General features: G+C 44.5%; 1 protein-coding gene across 1 annotated transcript in view; it reads right to left on the bottom strand.

The window, feature by feature from the left end:
* Positions 1-3,936: 3,936 nt before the first annotated feature.
* Positions 3,937-14,695, bottom strand: part of PECAM1 (platelet/endothelial cell adhesion molecule 1) — a gene marked incomplete at its 3' end in the record, with an annotated part of 29,512 nt that continues 18,753 nt past the window's right edge. Inside the window, exons 15-17 of the mRNA XM_009070934.1 lie at positions 10,742-10,790; positions 4,861-4,889; positions 3,937-3,997 (exon numbers count right to left, since the gene is read on the bottom strand). Of these exons, the coding sequence (XP_009069182.1) occupies positions 3,937-3,997; positions 4,861-4,889; positions 10,742-10,790 (139 nt within the window). The remainder of the gene's footprint in view (positions 3,998-4,860; positions 4,890-10,741; positions 10,791-14,695) is intronic.

Raw genomic sequence — 14,695 nt, 5'->3', positions numbered from 1 at the left:
TGCTGCTGGGGTTAAACCACAACACAGGGCTGGCAGTGTTTTGTGGAAACAGGTGATTTCAGCAGCCACAACTCCTCTGCAAGCACTGAGCAGGGCTTGGATTATCCCAGCTAAACCACAGGATGGTTTCTGTCAAAGCACAGCATCTCAGTCTGCTGCAGCAGCTGTGTCCCACAGGGCCCTCAGTGCCTCATGACTCCACATCCCTGGACAGGACTCACACTGACAGCAGCAATGAACATATTGTCTCCTCGGGTCAGTGCTGCCATTACCTGCAACAGGGAGTTTTGTTAACAGGTCTGTTTTGTGCTTCTGCTAGTGGCCACAGGACTACTATAAACACAGGAGTGTTTGGGACAAGTGTCGTGGTTTAACCCCAGCAGCAGCCAAGAACCAGCAGCCTCTCACTCACTGCCCCACCAACGGGATGGGGGAGAGAATCAGAAGGGTAAAAGCTACAAAAACTCATGGGTTGAGATAAAGACAGTTTAATAGAGAAAGCAAAAGCTGCACACACACAAGCATAGCAAAACAAGGAATTAATTCACTGCTTCCCACAGACAGGAGGTGTTCAGCCATCTCCAGGAGAGCAGGGCCCATCACAAAACCATCTCTGCATTATCAACTCTGTGTTCTGCACAAACCCCAAACATAGCCTCATACTAGCCTCTATGAAGAAAGTTAACTCTACTCCAGCTCAAACCAGCACAACAAGCCACCTGCACAGCACTGATTCTGTTGTGGTGCATTCCTCAGAGCATCACCAACACCACGAAGTGTGGAGCTGCTCAGTGACTGGGCTGATGGGTTGTTTCTTCCACAGAGCCCCCAGCTCTGCTCACTCCCCTCTGTCTTTCCTTTCATCTCTTTTCACTTTCTTCACTGTAATGAGCCCTCATTCCAAGATCTCCTTTTATCTGCTGAGTAAAACATTAAAACAAAAAGACAACTACAGAAAAATCAGGGCAGCAACCAGAGGATGATGAACTGTCACACTGGTCACTTCTGGTTTTCGTTCAGTGATAAAGTTGTCACATTTTCATTGGCCTAAAGGAGACCCTGATTTCATCTTCCACACTTACACTTTCAGGACTACACAGAACTAGATTACTCATCTCTGCATTTCAGAGGCAGATTCCATCTTGATACAAGTGTCAGTTTAGCTGTGAAATCTCTCCTCAAACAATACCTGTTGGGTCTGAATTCCTCTGAGCCTTGGGAATGTGTCAGAACTGTGTGAGACTCATTTCTAACCATCACCATTAGAGCTTCACACAGCGTTTGACACTAATGCAGATCCAGGTTTGTGGGGGCAGAGCCCAAGTGCCTCTGCACCGACTGCTCTTTGCTGCTTTGTGCTAAACCTTTCATTTCAGCCTCATGCTGCTATCCTGTTTGTCTGTCACCAGACTGCACAGGTGACTCCCTCCCCAAAGAAACTGTGATTTCTTTGGCTATTAAATTTAAAATTTGCTGCAGTGATTATTTCCTGCAATGGTGAGAAATTTTAGCCCTCCCACTCAGCACGTCTTTGGCAGCTGAGAAAATAAATTACCTGTAGAAATAGAAAAGCTCACATTTAGCTGAAGCTTCCCATGCAAGCAACATTCTCATGACTCTCGACACTCTAATGGGAACACTTGTGATTTAGAGTGGAGAGTTTCAAAGCATGAAGGCAACGAGCCCCATTCTTTGTGATTCTTTAGACATGACAACTTGCTTATTACCTCCCCAATAACAGCAGAAGTGATGTTTATTCTGCTCTCACCAGCCTATTCAAAAAGGCCTTGAAATCCTAAATAACACAATGTGCTAGCATTTTACATCTGTACTGATCCTTTATTACTTTCAGCTTGATTTCTAGTTTAATTGGTGGGGTGTTGGGTTTTTTTTTCATTTGATAACTCTGTTTTTCTCAAACTTTCTTTCTGTTCCCTGTGTCTGTTCCTACCCTTGCAACAGGCTGGCTGGATCCAGTCTGACAGCATCACCTTCCCTCCCCTAAAACTGGGGGCTCGATGCACAACAGCTTAGTGATGAGCTGCAGCATTTAGAACCTGAACCAAGCCAAGCTCACAAAGCAACAGGTGGAACAAGCACTTAACACCCCAGAAAAGTAAATAAACGGTGAGGTTTATCAGCTGCCCTCGAACAGGATATTTACTCTGCACAGAAGTAGTGCCTCAGCATTCACAAACAGCTCACTAAGTGTGGGGAGAGGGGAATAAGCTATCGGTGAGTAGCTTCACACTGTGTCCAGAGAACTGTTCTGTAAGGGTGGCAGAGGTCTGGATGAGGCGATACTGCCGCAGGAATAAAAGCCATAAGGCTCAGTTTGCTGATGTAGGTGTAACAGAGGTAGGACCTGGCGCAGGAGGCAGAGCTGATCCAGCTCCAACTCAGTGTGCAGCGACTGCCCGAGGGACCTGCAGCGCCCGGCGCGGCCACAGGAGGGCCAATTAGTGATTCAAAGTTAATTTCTAACATAAACTCAAGTCTTGCTTCCCATAAATCCTAAACTGACAAGCTTTCAGACAGGAGGTCAAAGCTGAGGGGTGAGGGAAGATGAATCCAGATCTTTGTCCTCTCGGTAATTTTGCATTATCTGGAGGGACAGGGACAGGGATAGGGACAGGGACAGGAGGGATAGGGACAGGGACAGGGATAGGGATAGGGACAGGAGGGATAGGGACAGAGATAGGGACAGGGATAGGGACAGGGACAGGGACAGGAGGGATAGGGATAGGGACAGGGATAGGGACAGGGACAGGGATAGGGACAGGGACAGGGACAGGAGGGACAGACAGAGGGACAGGAGGGAAGGGAGGGACAGGGACAGGGACAGGAGGGACAGGGACAGGAGGAATGGGAACAGGGATAGGAGGAATGGGAGGAATGGGAGGGACAGGGACAGGAGGGACAGGGACAGGGACAAGAGGGATGGGAGGGACAGGGACAGGAGGGACAGGGACAGGCAGGGAGAAAGAGGGAGGAACAAGGAGGGAGGGACCGGGACAGGAGGGACAGGCAGGGACAGGCAGGAAGGGACATGCAGGGAGGGACACAGGTTCCAGCACCAACCATCACCAACTTCTCCACGAAAGAGCACACAGAAACATACTCACATTAGGCAAGAACCAGCCCTGGTCTCTTCTGCTATGCCTTCAGTGAGAGGACTAGAGGAAATGGCTTAAAGCTGAGATGGGAGACTCAGATTGGGTATTAGAAAAGAAAATCTCACTGTTGGGTTGGCATTGGAATACAGGGAGGTGGTGGAATCACCATCCCTGGAGGTGTTTAAGAGGTGTCTGGCTCTGGCACTGGGTCATATGGTTTAGTGGTTTAGGGGTCACAGTGCTGGTGGATGGTTGGACTTGATGATCCTAAAAGTCTCTTCCAATATTGATGATTCTATGATTCTGTGAAAATACACAATGGCTACTTTGCTGGAAAGGAAAAACAAATAACAGTGGCAAGGAAGAAGGCTCTGTTGTTTCAAGCATTTCTGCACCTTTGCATTTCTGCATTCTGCTCCACAACAGTGAAATATCCCAAAGCTACCCAAGTAAGGCCATGGGGTGGGTGAGGCTCTCCCTGGACATGGTGAGTGGGAGCAAGAACTGCTTGGACAAGGCATGGCACGAGAGGCCTGGGCATGTGCCACCCCTATGCTCTGCTCACTAAGTAAACATTTACCAACCACCTCATTTTATATTTGCTGAGCTCAACTGGGTGACAAGGTAGAAATCTGAATTTTTTGGTTGTTTTCAATAACATATTGTCTGAGCTCTAATCTGAGCTTTAAGCTGTTGTATAAACAGATTCAAGACTTATTTCCCAAGTGTTTCCACTGGGATAATGAGGCTTGTTTGGCACATACTCATATCAGGACATTTGAACTCCTGGTGTAGCTGTTTACTTCAGGGGCCCATTTACCTTGTCTTCACTGGAGGCTTCTGCTGATCTAATGTCCCACATTTTGAGACACCTTTGTTATCTGTAAGACAAAACAGAAGGCTCAAAGCAGCACACAGAACACTCTGAGAAGTGAACAATTCACATGTTTCAGTAGAACAAACAACTTTTATTGCATATTAAATCCAAAATCATTTAGGATTATTCCAGACAAGAGACAAGCTGAAAGTGAGCAACGAATTGTCCCAGTGTTGCTCCATCATGCCCAGGTGACATCTTGAAGCTACCCAGAAACCAGAGCTTTCCTGAGCTGTGCCAGGGGCTGGGAAGGGTTTGTGGAGGAACTTTTACCCTTGTATTTCAGTAATATTCTTATGAGAACTCGAGCACTCCCACACTCAACTCTTCACCCAATTTAGTGCAATCACCTGCTGCTAAATGGGGTCATGACTCCAGACCTGAGTGCCTGGAATCACTTGTTGCACAGAGAACATCTTCCATATGCAGATTCATACAATGGATCTGTGTGGCTCATCCCCAGTAAAAAGCTTCACGGACATTCCTTGGCACGTGGTCACTAACATGAATGTGCAAGATCCAGGGCAAAGTTCAATTCAGAGTTTTCTTTATTAAAATACCTTTTCACATTCCTTACACTAATGCATTTGCATGGGCACTCCTGGGATGCTGGAAGAGCATTTGGCAACAGAAGGGTGCTATGAAGGCAGCTGGGTGTGACAGTCTTAGGATACAAACAGCATTTGCACAGGGAACAATAAATTAGAGATATTAGCCAGTAACAGGAGCTTGAAAATTTAAACAATTCAAATGTTTCTTGCTGGTTTTGCACCTTTGATGCAATGTTTAAGGCAGTGACTATATATGTATATACAAATCCATGGCCCTTCTTTCACTATTTTCTAATGAAAATGAGAACCTTCTTACCTGTGGCCCAGATCTTGTAGTACTTTAATCTGCAGTAAGAAAAGGAGAGCAATTGCAGTGCCAAAGGGCAGATGGTTAAGGGATTGGGGACAGAATTTTTTCTGGCTTGTGTTCTTGTTTTAAACTGAGACAAACATGGCCTGCAAAAATTAGATCCAGGTCCCAGCTGGATCCATGTTAGTGGTTTATCACACTATAGAGAAAAAGGATAGGTATGGAGCTCCATACTGGACAAACTGGGCACAAGTAAGACTTTAGAGATGTCCTAAAATCAAAGGAATAAGGATTATACATAACAGGATTTTCAGGTACAAACCCACTGACCTGGGTGTAGTGTATCCACTCATTGAAGACTTACAGTCACTCAAAATAACTGTGCTGGACAATCATTTCTTGAAGAACCATCACACCAAACTAACCAACAAGCATCAGGACTTTTAAAGGGGAAAAGCAATTTAGCAAAGAATAAAGACTATTTTTGCCTCTTCTGACAGAGGCACTTGGTAAAGTCTGAATCTCTCAACAGTTATTCAAGTTTTTAGAGAGCCCAGAGCTCACTCTTCTGCTGGGCCCTCAGCTCACTGCAGTGTAGCATCCTTGTGGGCTCCAAGCCTGGGAGAGGTCCAGCTGCTGCAGCACAGGGAGCTCAGCACAGGCTGCAAGGTCATGGCAAAGTACATCCGTGGCTGGCCAAGCTGTGCTGAGCCCTGTTCTGCTCAGCAGTGTCACTGATAACCAAGTTAGCTAGTTTAAAGCAAGCTTAGATATTTCTGCATCCTACTGGCATCACAGGAGCTGCTGCACTGTAGAAATGAACTTCCTCAGCTGAAGTTTCTCCTTTCGTTTCGATGAGGCAAAAAAAGGCAAAATAGCATTAGCAGGAGAAATTAAAGATGAGGACCTGTGTCAGTGGGTTCTAGAGCCACTTCCCTATGAGAATTTTTATTTGCAATTTTTTCCATTAAATGCTGTAGGAACATCTCTATTGTTCTCCCTAAGGAAATAAACTTTGAAGAGAAGAGTCTGGCAAACTCATAAATAACTGTTGCAGAGCCTTTGAAATGTTTGCCACATCTTCCACCTCGGCTTGTTTTCTTCTCCCAGCTGATCTTCAGGGTGAGTGCTCTAAGTAGCATCAGGATGCCCTAGAATTCTCTGTTGGCAACAAGAGCAAAGAAGAGAGGAATGAGGTGTGAGTATGAACGTGCCCCCACCCTCCTGTCCCATAACACAGTCCTTAGAGTGCTGTACAATGAGCTAATAGATACAGTCCCCTGGGGAGACATTAGCATTATCTTCATCAGAAATCAAAGGAAATAAGACAGTGGGAAATTTAGGTTAACAATTACAGGCTTGACTGCTGTTAATCACCAACATCTGCTTACTGATAAAAGCTGGATCTTAAGGGAAGTGCTGGCACTAAATGCATCTGGGAGTCACATCTCTTATTTACTATGAGATATTCAGCTGCCACAGTCAGATCCTCAGCCTCAGTCCCACAAGGATCAAAACCTTTTCCTGAGTTGGTATCTCGCCGTGAGCAGTGCAGTGTTCAGATTTGGGACGTCGTGTTCCTACAAGAGCCTTTCTCCTTTGGAGAGGTTATCTCCAGAGCATAGCAGGGACAGGAGCCTGGCACTGGGAGCACTGGGAGCACTGGGAGCACTGGGGGCAGTGAGCAGCTGGAGCTCTCCTCTGCACCACCAGTGGGAATGGGCCAAGAGAGACCCCAAACTTCATCGTTTTCACATTGTATGGCAGAAACAATTCTGTCCACTGGGGATTCACAACTGTCAGATCTTTCCTGCCATCAGTTGCCAAAGCAAGTCTTCCTCCAACAAATACCTGCTAAGAGTTCATGTGGCCTCTAACCCAATAGTTTAGTCTGTCAGCACTGAGGCGCCTAATTCCTTTTGTGGCCTTACCCCCAAAGGATTTGCCCCATGAGTCAGAGGCAGGAATTCCTGGTTTATAATTCAGTGTTTATTTCAGAGTATCACCTTGTTCTTCATATCCTGACTGCCTGAAATCCCCTCCCCAATTCTACATGGACACATCCTTCATCCTCCTTTCCTGTCTGAGACTGCTGTGCCACGTTACTCTGCACAGCTAAACTCATGCCATGTCCCCTGGGAGCTGACTATGTTATGCTGGCAATGAGAATTCCTTTCCCACTGAGAAAATACTTTGGGAATCACTTGACTAAGATGAGTAAGTAGCTGAGTAAAAACAAGAAATTCCTCCAAGTAGATGCAAATGCTGCAGGTTTCTGTCTCAGAGGGCACATGCTGAGCTTGAACAAATAGGCAGCTCACAGTACATGATGTCCTGCCTAGGCTGCCAGTCCTGGGGCAGCATCAAACAAACAAGCACACACATCTAAGAGGTAGCAGGAGAGGAGGAGATATGAAGTCAGAACATACTGCTGAGGTAAATTTGACACAATCCCAATTAGTATTTGGCGAAGTGGCTATCTCATTGTTAAGATATTTCCTTCAATATGTTTTCAGAAACTGGGACCATTAAATAACTTAGAAAGATTGCCAGCTCTGATTTCAGGAAGGAAACCTCCTCCCAGTTCCTCTCTAAGTAATTCATTTCTTTTGCAAATACTTCCTATGGATGGCATTTAAGATAGAAATTTCTGAACAGAGGAGAAGGAGGGAAGCAACCCCCAACCCCAAACTTTGGGTTCCTTTCTGAATGACCTAAAAGCCCAGACATTCAGGTTCAAGGTAGTCTGGACTGCAAATCAGTCACAGTCTGTATTGCAGTTAGGCCTTTATACAGCTCAAGAAATGCAAACTTTAACTGGTTGTTTTTCTCCCACCACCTTCCTTGGCATAACACAAAGGCTTTCGATGCCTCTGTGTAACACAACACTTATTGTCAGTACACAGTGTTTGCTAAAGGCCTGAGCTCAATTTTGTGATGGTCTCTCAGTGAAGATGAAGCAAAGATCCTAAATTTCCCTGCTGGCTTATATCTATTCTGACAGAAATTATGTAGACACAAAAGCACACGAGCAGGGCTAGAAATCATTAAAATGATTTGCTACATCTTTCTTCTCCCCAGTGCAGTATTGCCTGTGACTGAACTGAGTGCTAACAGACTTTATCTGAGCAGTGGAACTCACGTTGTTCTTTGAATTTAGGGAGTGGGAAGGACATCAGGATCTGGTGTCAAATCTCCAGCAGCATCACTGAAATAAAAAGGCTGCGTGTCCTCCCGTGGCTGAGCACAGAACTCTCCTCTCTGCTGTGGTGTCCTTTGTCCCACACTTCTGGAACACCTATTACTTCCTAAACAGAGTGAATTCTACAAACTTTTGGACCAGCCACTACAGCTAGGTCACCCATCTGGCACTGCACGTGATTGAGCTTCCAGCCTGGCTCCTGAGGGCTTCATTTCACTCACAAAGTAAGGGAGCAGAGGAGCAAAAGCAACTTCACCTCTGAGCCAAATACTTCATTTGGCTATAAAGAAGCAGAGCAGATGTGGAGGAAGCTTAAGCCACTTGATCACTTTATAAGGAGCATTTTCCTTTTCATGAGTAGGATCAACAACTCCTCATTTGGACCAAACCTTTGAGATACATCCCAGTTAAGCATTGTGTGAAAATGAGCTACAGAAAAAAAAAACAGCTGCAAAAAATTACTGATAAAAAGCACCTTAGCAGCTCCCTGCCTCTTCTGTACTCAGCTGTGTGGCCTGAAAAGTGCTGAGAGGCAAACAGAGGGGATGGAAAGTCTATAAAGAAATTAATCTGTCTGGTCCAGCTTCAGGTCACTTACGTGGAGAGAAAAGAGGATGGTGCTGCTTTTTGCCACAGGCTTTATGGGGAATAGAAGTGGGAATTGAAGAAGCAGAAAACAGGGCTCTGTTTTTTTGCTCTGTACTTTAAAGCATTAATAATGACAAAAAAGGAATAGTTACTGTGGTAATACATGAACAGTGTGTCCAAGGAGGGTCAATGTCTCAGATGTGAACGGGGTGAGGCTACTTCAAGGAAAGCTCAAGTTACAAAACTGACTTTTCTTTGGGGTGATTCTGAAAATGGGATTAGTTTTGCAGAATAATGAGTTTTATTACTCTCCTGCTGTTAGCAGGGGAGTAATAAAAGAAACTCCAAGAAAACATTGCCCTCGGCTGACACTTTCCTTCCTTGAATCTAATATTACTCCATAGATTGCCTGGTTTAGCAAGCTTGAATAGCCCAATTAATTATGAAGGTGATTTACACAGGGTAGTCAGTGTATTTTCACTGCCTTTTTCATTATACTTTCATGGAGAGATAGTTTACTCACTTTTGGCCACTAGAAAAGGAAACAGCAAAAAAAAAAAATCCATAAAACTCTAGACTTTAATCCAATGTCCACTCTAAACCATGTGGAAAAAAAGAAGACAAAACCTCCTCCCTGAGCTTACACATGTCTATCACAGCCACTCTTGGACACACTCTGTGTTGGACAGGGACACATTCTCTCCAAGGAATGCCTTGCTGGAACCCAGAGGAGGCTTCAGCTCCATTTATTTTTAGAAAATTGAGAGCAAAAAATAAAAACAAACAGTTAAGCTAGGAGAGACAATGATACCATAAACCCTCCTGGCCTATTAACGTGAGTCTGTTTATTGTAACGCAATCTGTGACCTTCAGTGCTCTGCCAGTGTCTGTAAATAATACAATGTGCTGCTGGTGCTCCCACGGGGACAGCAGTGCTGATGGAGCCTCTCAGACCTCCAGTGGATTCCACAAGCTGATGTGGACTGTGCTATTGTGATTCTTATTTATGAGTCTCTCCCTTTTTCTTTGTAAGTACAAATTCCACAGTCACAAAGTGGATGGCAGAAAAAACACCCAGTCTGCTCAGTCTGAGGTTTGATGGCTTATCTAACATTCATAAAAGTTCTCCTGAAATCTAAGTTCTCTGCCTCTCAGATCTCAGAGTCACAGCCCATTCAACACACTTCTTAAGAAAATAAAAAAGTCCATCTTTTTTTCATGGGCTTCTCAGCACCATGAAGCTGTTCACCACCTCCAGAACCTTCACAAACTCCACATTCTGCTGCTGAGATATCCATACATGGATGATACTATTCTCACTTCTGGGTTAGAGCAGCATAACTGTGACCCAGCTCTGACCCAGCAACAAAAAACTCTTTGCCTTTAAAATTTCTTACAAGGTCTCAGTTTACCACCAGCCCTTACAGACGTTCCACTTGCTGTACCGTGTTTTGGGTAAAAACAAACCCAGAAGGAGACAGTCCCAGACAGGGAATGGAAGTGCCTTCAAGCTCAGCTGATCAGCTATTCCTCCTTAGTTCAACTTTTCACACCTCAGGAAGGAGCTCATTTCTCTACAGACTGTGTGTGTGAACATTCCTGAGAAGATTCACTGGCACTGAACACAGATCTACAGATGGGCCTGGAACAGCAGGTCTGTCCCCAGTCAGATATTAACCAGCTAAGCAGGTTTTCCTATGCAAATCTTGAGTGCCTCAGGTCCATCAGGAGCCTGAAGCAAGCAGAAGCCAATTCCAACCTTGTGCCACCCTGTCAGCAGAAATACTTGTGGCACATACCTAAAGCTGTGCAGGTGTTCAACAGACATTCCTGGAAGATCATGGTTTGTCACCAACACTACCAAACACACCTGTCAGTTCCACAGGCCTTGAAAGCTGACCATGCTACAAACGTGGGACTGGAAGGCTGATTAGCAGGAATATGTCAGAAGGGTTTGCCCTGTAGCTGAGCTGAAAAGGCTCTGAACAACACAGACAACTGAACCATAGCAACACTTGAACTTCATCTCACCAGAGACACAATAATCTCAATCCAACACTGCTATATTTAAGCGTTTGCACAAAAAAAGATACTTACAGCCTGTGCATAGAACAGATACTTACAGAATGTCTGTTTTCCAGAGAATCTGCAAAATAAAAGACAACGGATCAATTATGGAATGGCACATTGCAGAGTGACCAGTTCTATGTTCCTGAAAACACAGATTTATGTACTAGAACCTTTGTGCTCATTGCACAGTGATGGAAAATTGCTCCTACAACTAAGGTCCCACCTCTGCACCCAAGGGGTATCCGAGCTCTAGTTTAATCCAAGTACATGGGTGAGCCCAAACACTTCAAAGAGCACATTGAGCAGGACCTGTTTGACAGCTTTCCTGATTGAGAGCTGGAGCAGAAGTCTCTACTGAGAGAACAAGCTGTTACTGGACAAAAGAGACTCTTCCTTTTACAGGCAAGTTCTCATGAGCATTATACTTCCTAATCCAACTCCTTGCCAGGAAAATAACATATTGCAGAAATCCGGTATAGGATACAATTTTCAGGGCCAAATAAGACCTTGCAAAGACACCTGCAATTTTAGGAATGAAAAGTTACTTGTTCCCAATGAAAGCTTGAGAGTCACTGGGCTCTTTCTATTCAGGGTCAGTGAACTTTAAGGTTAGATCTGAGGCTTTTTATTCTAAAAAAAAAAAAAAGCAGATTTAGCTATTCAGAAATTTCACAGACTACATTGAAATACTAAAACATAGATATTTATTTGCCCTTTGAAGTAATGCCCCAAGCAGAGGGTTTGGACAAGGGCTCTGGGGAATCTTGCTGGTATTTTTTCTACAAATGAAGATACTTTCAGAATTTATGTTTTTTTTCTAGATATATATGATTTAAATAGCAATTAATAACATGGTCATCCCACAGGCAGAACACCTGTAAACTCCGAAAAGTTCTCTGAAATCTGAAATGAATATTATGAAAAGTACTACTATTACCATTGCAAGATCCTAATAAAGGTCTTTTAGACACTCCCTTGTCAGACAGAGGAAACTGAGCACAGGTGAAGTCTCTGGCACTGCACACTATGAGTTTTATCCAGGCAGTTCTACCCAGAACTTTTAGCCTAGGAAAAGCAGTAAGACCTGAGGAGATTACAGCACCTACACCAGTACCTGAACTTCATTCCAGTACAAAATTGATCTCAATGTTTGACAAGTTTGATCCACATATATTTAGCCATTTTGATAATAAACAAAATAAGAAGTTATACCAAAGACATAAAAGCTTTTTGTGTCCTGAAAACCAACAGAAGTGAATGAAAATCTGCTGACCCAGAGCTACATCAAAGCTTGACTTCCAGTGGCCAAAGCTATACATAAGGTTTATGAAGTGAGGTACTAACGAGCTGTTGTTTAGTCTCTGTCACAATGTATTGTGCTCACAGGAAGGAGGAAATGAGAAATTCTGTGTTAATTCCAAGCTTCAAACAACGGGATGTTGGCTACCCCAAAGCTACTGGGTCACAATGACAGATGTCTCTCCTCCTTGTTACCTGTCACCCAGATCTGCCAGTGTGGCTTTCCCCCAGGGGAACCTGGAAGTGCTGTGTGATTCCTGACAGGCACCACTCAGGGAGTCTCTAACAAAAGCACAATCAAACAGTGGATTTTGCTTATTCTTTGTTACATCAAACTCTTCACAATCTATTTTATTCTTGTTAAAAAGATGAGGTGTGTTTTACTGATTTTGCTGTGATGACAGACAACAAAGAGACTTCCCATGACACGTGGCTTTCCCTCATTACCAAAAACAGGGACATGAGACATGCTGGATTCTAGTCATAGACACAAAAACTGGTCAAGCTTCCACAGCAGGGCAAACAATCAGCTGCATTCTGTGAAAGGAATCAGAGCAAAAGGTCTGACACTGGTGATTTCCAAGAGATTCCCCAGTGTCACGAAGGCAGATGTATTTCTGATGCACTTAGCCTCTTGCTATTGCTTTTAGATGATGGGGGTTTAAACTCAAAGAAGACACTTCCACAAGGAGTACATTGGTGACAGGAGTTTCAGACACTCATCCCCACCTGTTCCACTCCAGGGTATGGAGAAGAGATTATGTGCCTAATCAGTTACAATTCTTACTCCATCTCAACCCATCTCCAACCCTGATGAAAGCCAAGATGTTAGATTATGAACCGAAGGTGCTGAACTGCAGACACACACCACATTCTGCCAAGAACTGGAGCAGTGGCTTCTGACAGAGGATCTTGGCAGGCAGCTTGGGAGCAGCTCTGACACGGGGCCACGCACGCAACGCAGCTTTGTGTTGGAGGTTCAGGCAGGGGCAGAGCTCCCTGCATGGCTGTGCCTCACTGACACCATCTGGCTTTGCCCAAGGTTTGGCTGAAGCTACTCGAAGCATTTGGCTCTGGAATCAATATCTCACAGACCCAAGCTTTGGTCTAGAATATGCCTTGAAACCTGAAGATGCAAAGAGTTTTTATTTTGGAGAAGGTTCAAGTGCTTTGCATGGTTTTGGACTGCATGCACCTAACTTGTGCTCCTAAGGCCTGAGCTCTGAGCACACACTGAATCCCCAGACCCTCTGAGCTGTCTCTGTGCTGCAAAAGGATTCAGTGGGAAACTCTGGCTAAGAGGGAGGTGCTAAGCCTAAGGCTCAGGAGCAGGAAAGTATTTGAGCAGATTTCCTGATTGCTAGAGCTGATTTCAAATAGTTTGTTCCAAACCACTGAATGCAATGGGGATTTCTCATGCCTCTTTCCACTGGGATATATTTATTTTTCCATAGTACATTGTTGGTTGCTGTAGAATTCTTAGAATTTCCTGTCTCACTTGCTGCCATTGCTTCCAAGTGACCAATTCACTTTTCCAGACTTAGCAACAAAACGAGCTGGCTCTGCATTTTGTTCACTAGATTTCCACTTTGCTAGTAAGAAACTCAGAATAGTAATGTTGCAATAAGCCACGATGAGCTCAATGCAGTGCACAGATCAGTGCAAGGCCTGTCACTGACTTCTGGGAGCTTTGGCTCTGCTGCAGAGCAAAGACAGAGTTCGCTGGAGGAGCAAGTATGAATCAATGCATCATCTTCCACGAGAAATGCCCTGAAAAAATGTAAGGGAATCTGAGCTGGAGTTGGCTCTAGACCTCCCAGCAATATGAACAGAACTGTGCTACCCCAAGAACTGGGATCAGTGTTGAGGGAAGGGCTGGGGCTGAGATAAAGAACCAGTATGGAGATGCTTGGACTTCCTGCCCCTACTACCCCTGGGGAAGATGAAAGGTGTGATGGAAATAAATCATGTCCAAAAGAGCCTCCACCCACACTGAACTCAGTGCCTGAGACATCCTGACCCTCCCTCAGGAAGCTCTGCCAGCCTGGGACTCAGGCACAGGCAGAGTAGGCAGCAGGGCCACAGACACTTTATCATTCCTGCCAGACTGTGGATTTAGACAATTGCCTGTTTTGCTTAAGTTTTGGACTGTCTCAGTTCTTTCTGAGCAAAGAGGAACAACCCTGGGACTGGGCTGGACACTCCTGATTCACAATGTACTTTGGCTTTTTCATACAGCACCCAGAGAAAGAAGTGTTTTAAGGAAATCAGTTTATCCTGGTAAGTCTGAAGGACTTTTGGACAAAAATGTTACTGACTTGACTGGCACTAGTTGTGACCATTCCCCTAATTGCTATTTGGATCTGAGCTTTAAGTTGAGGCTTGAATCTTTAGGCATGGTATGTAAAATACTAAAGGAACAGCCTATTGCTGTAGAAAAGGTTTAAATCAATACCTGGGTGAACTTCCTGAACACTAAATATTTCTCTGAATTAAACTAACCTTTCAATAACAGCACAAGGACAACTTCTTATCTCTGAGTTCCTTGCAGAGACAAAGCTAGAGATCAGCATCCTCCTCAAACTCTCATTACAGCAGAGCAAATCCAGTGTCCAGCTGGAGACTGACATTATCTACAGGACTGTTATTTGACTTTCCATCAAAATACACCTGACTAGACTT

The sequence above is a fragment of the Acanthisitta chloris genome, unplaced genomic scaffold (genome assembly GCF_000695815.1).
Source record: "Acanthisitta chloris isolate BGI_N310 unplaced genomic scaffold, ASM69581v1 scaffold11203, whole genome shotgun sequence".
NCBI lineage: Eukaryota > Metazoa > Chordata > Aves > Passeriformes > Acanthisittidae > Acanthisitta > Acanthisitta chloris.
Note: the sequence above shows the minus strand (reverse complement) of the source record. Positions and strands in the feature narration are given on the sequence as shown.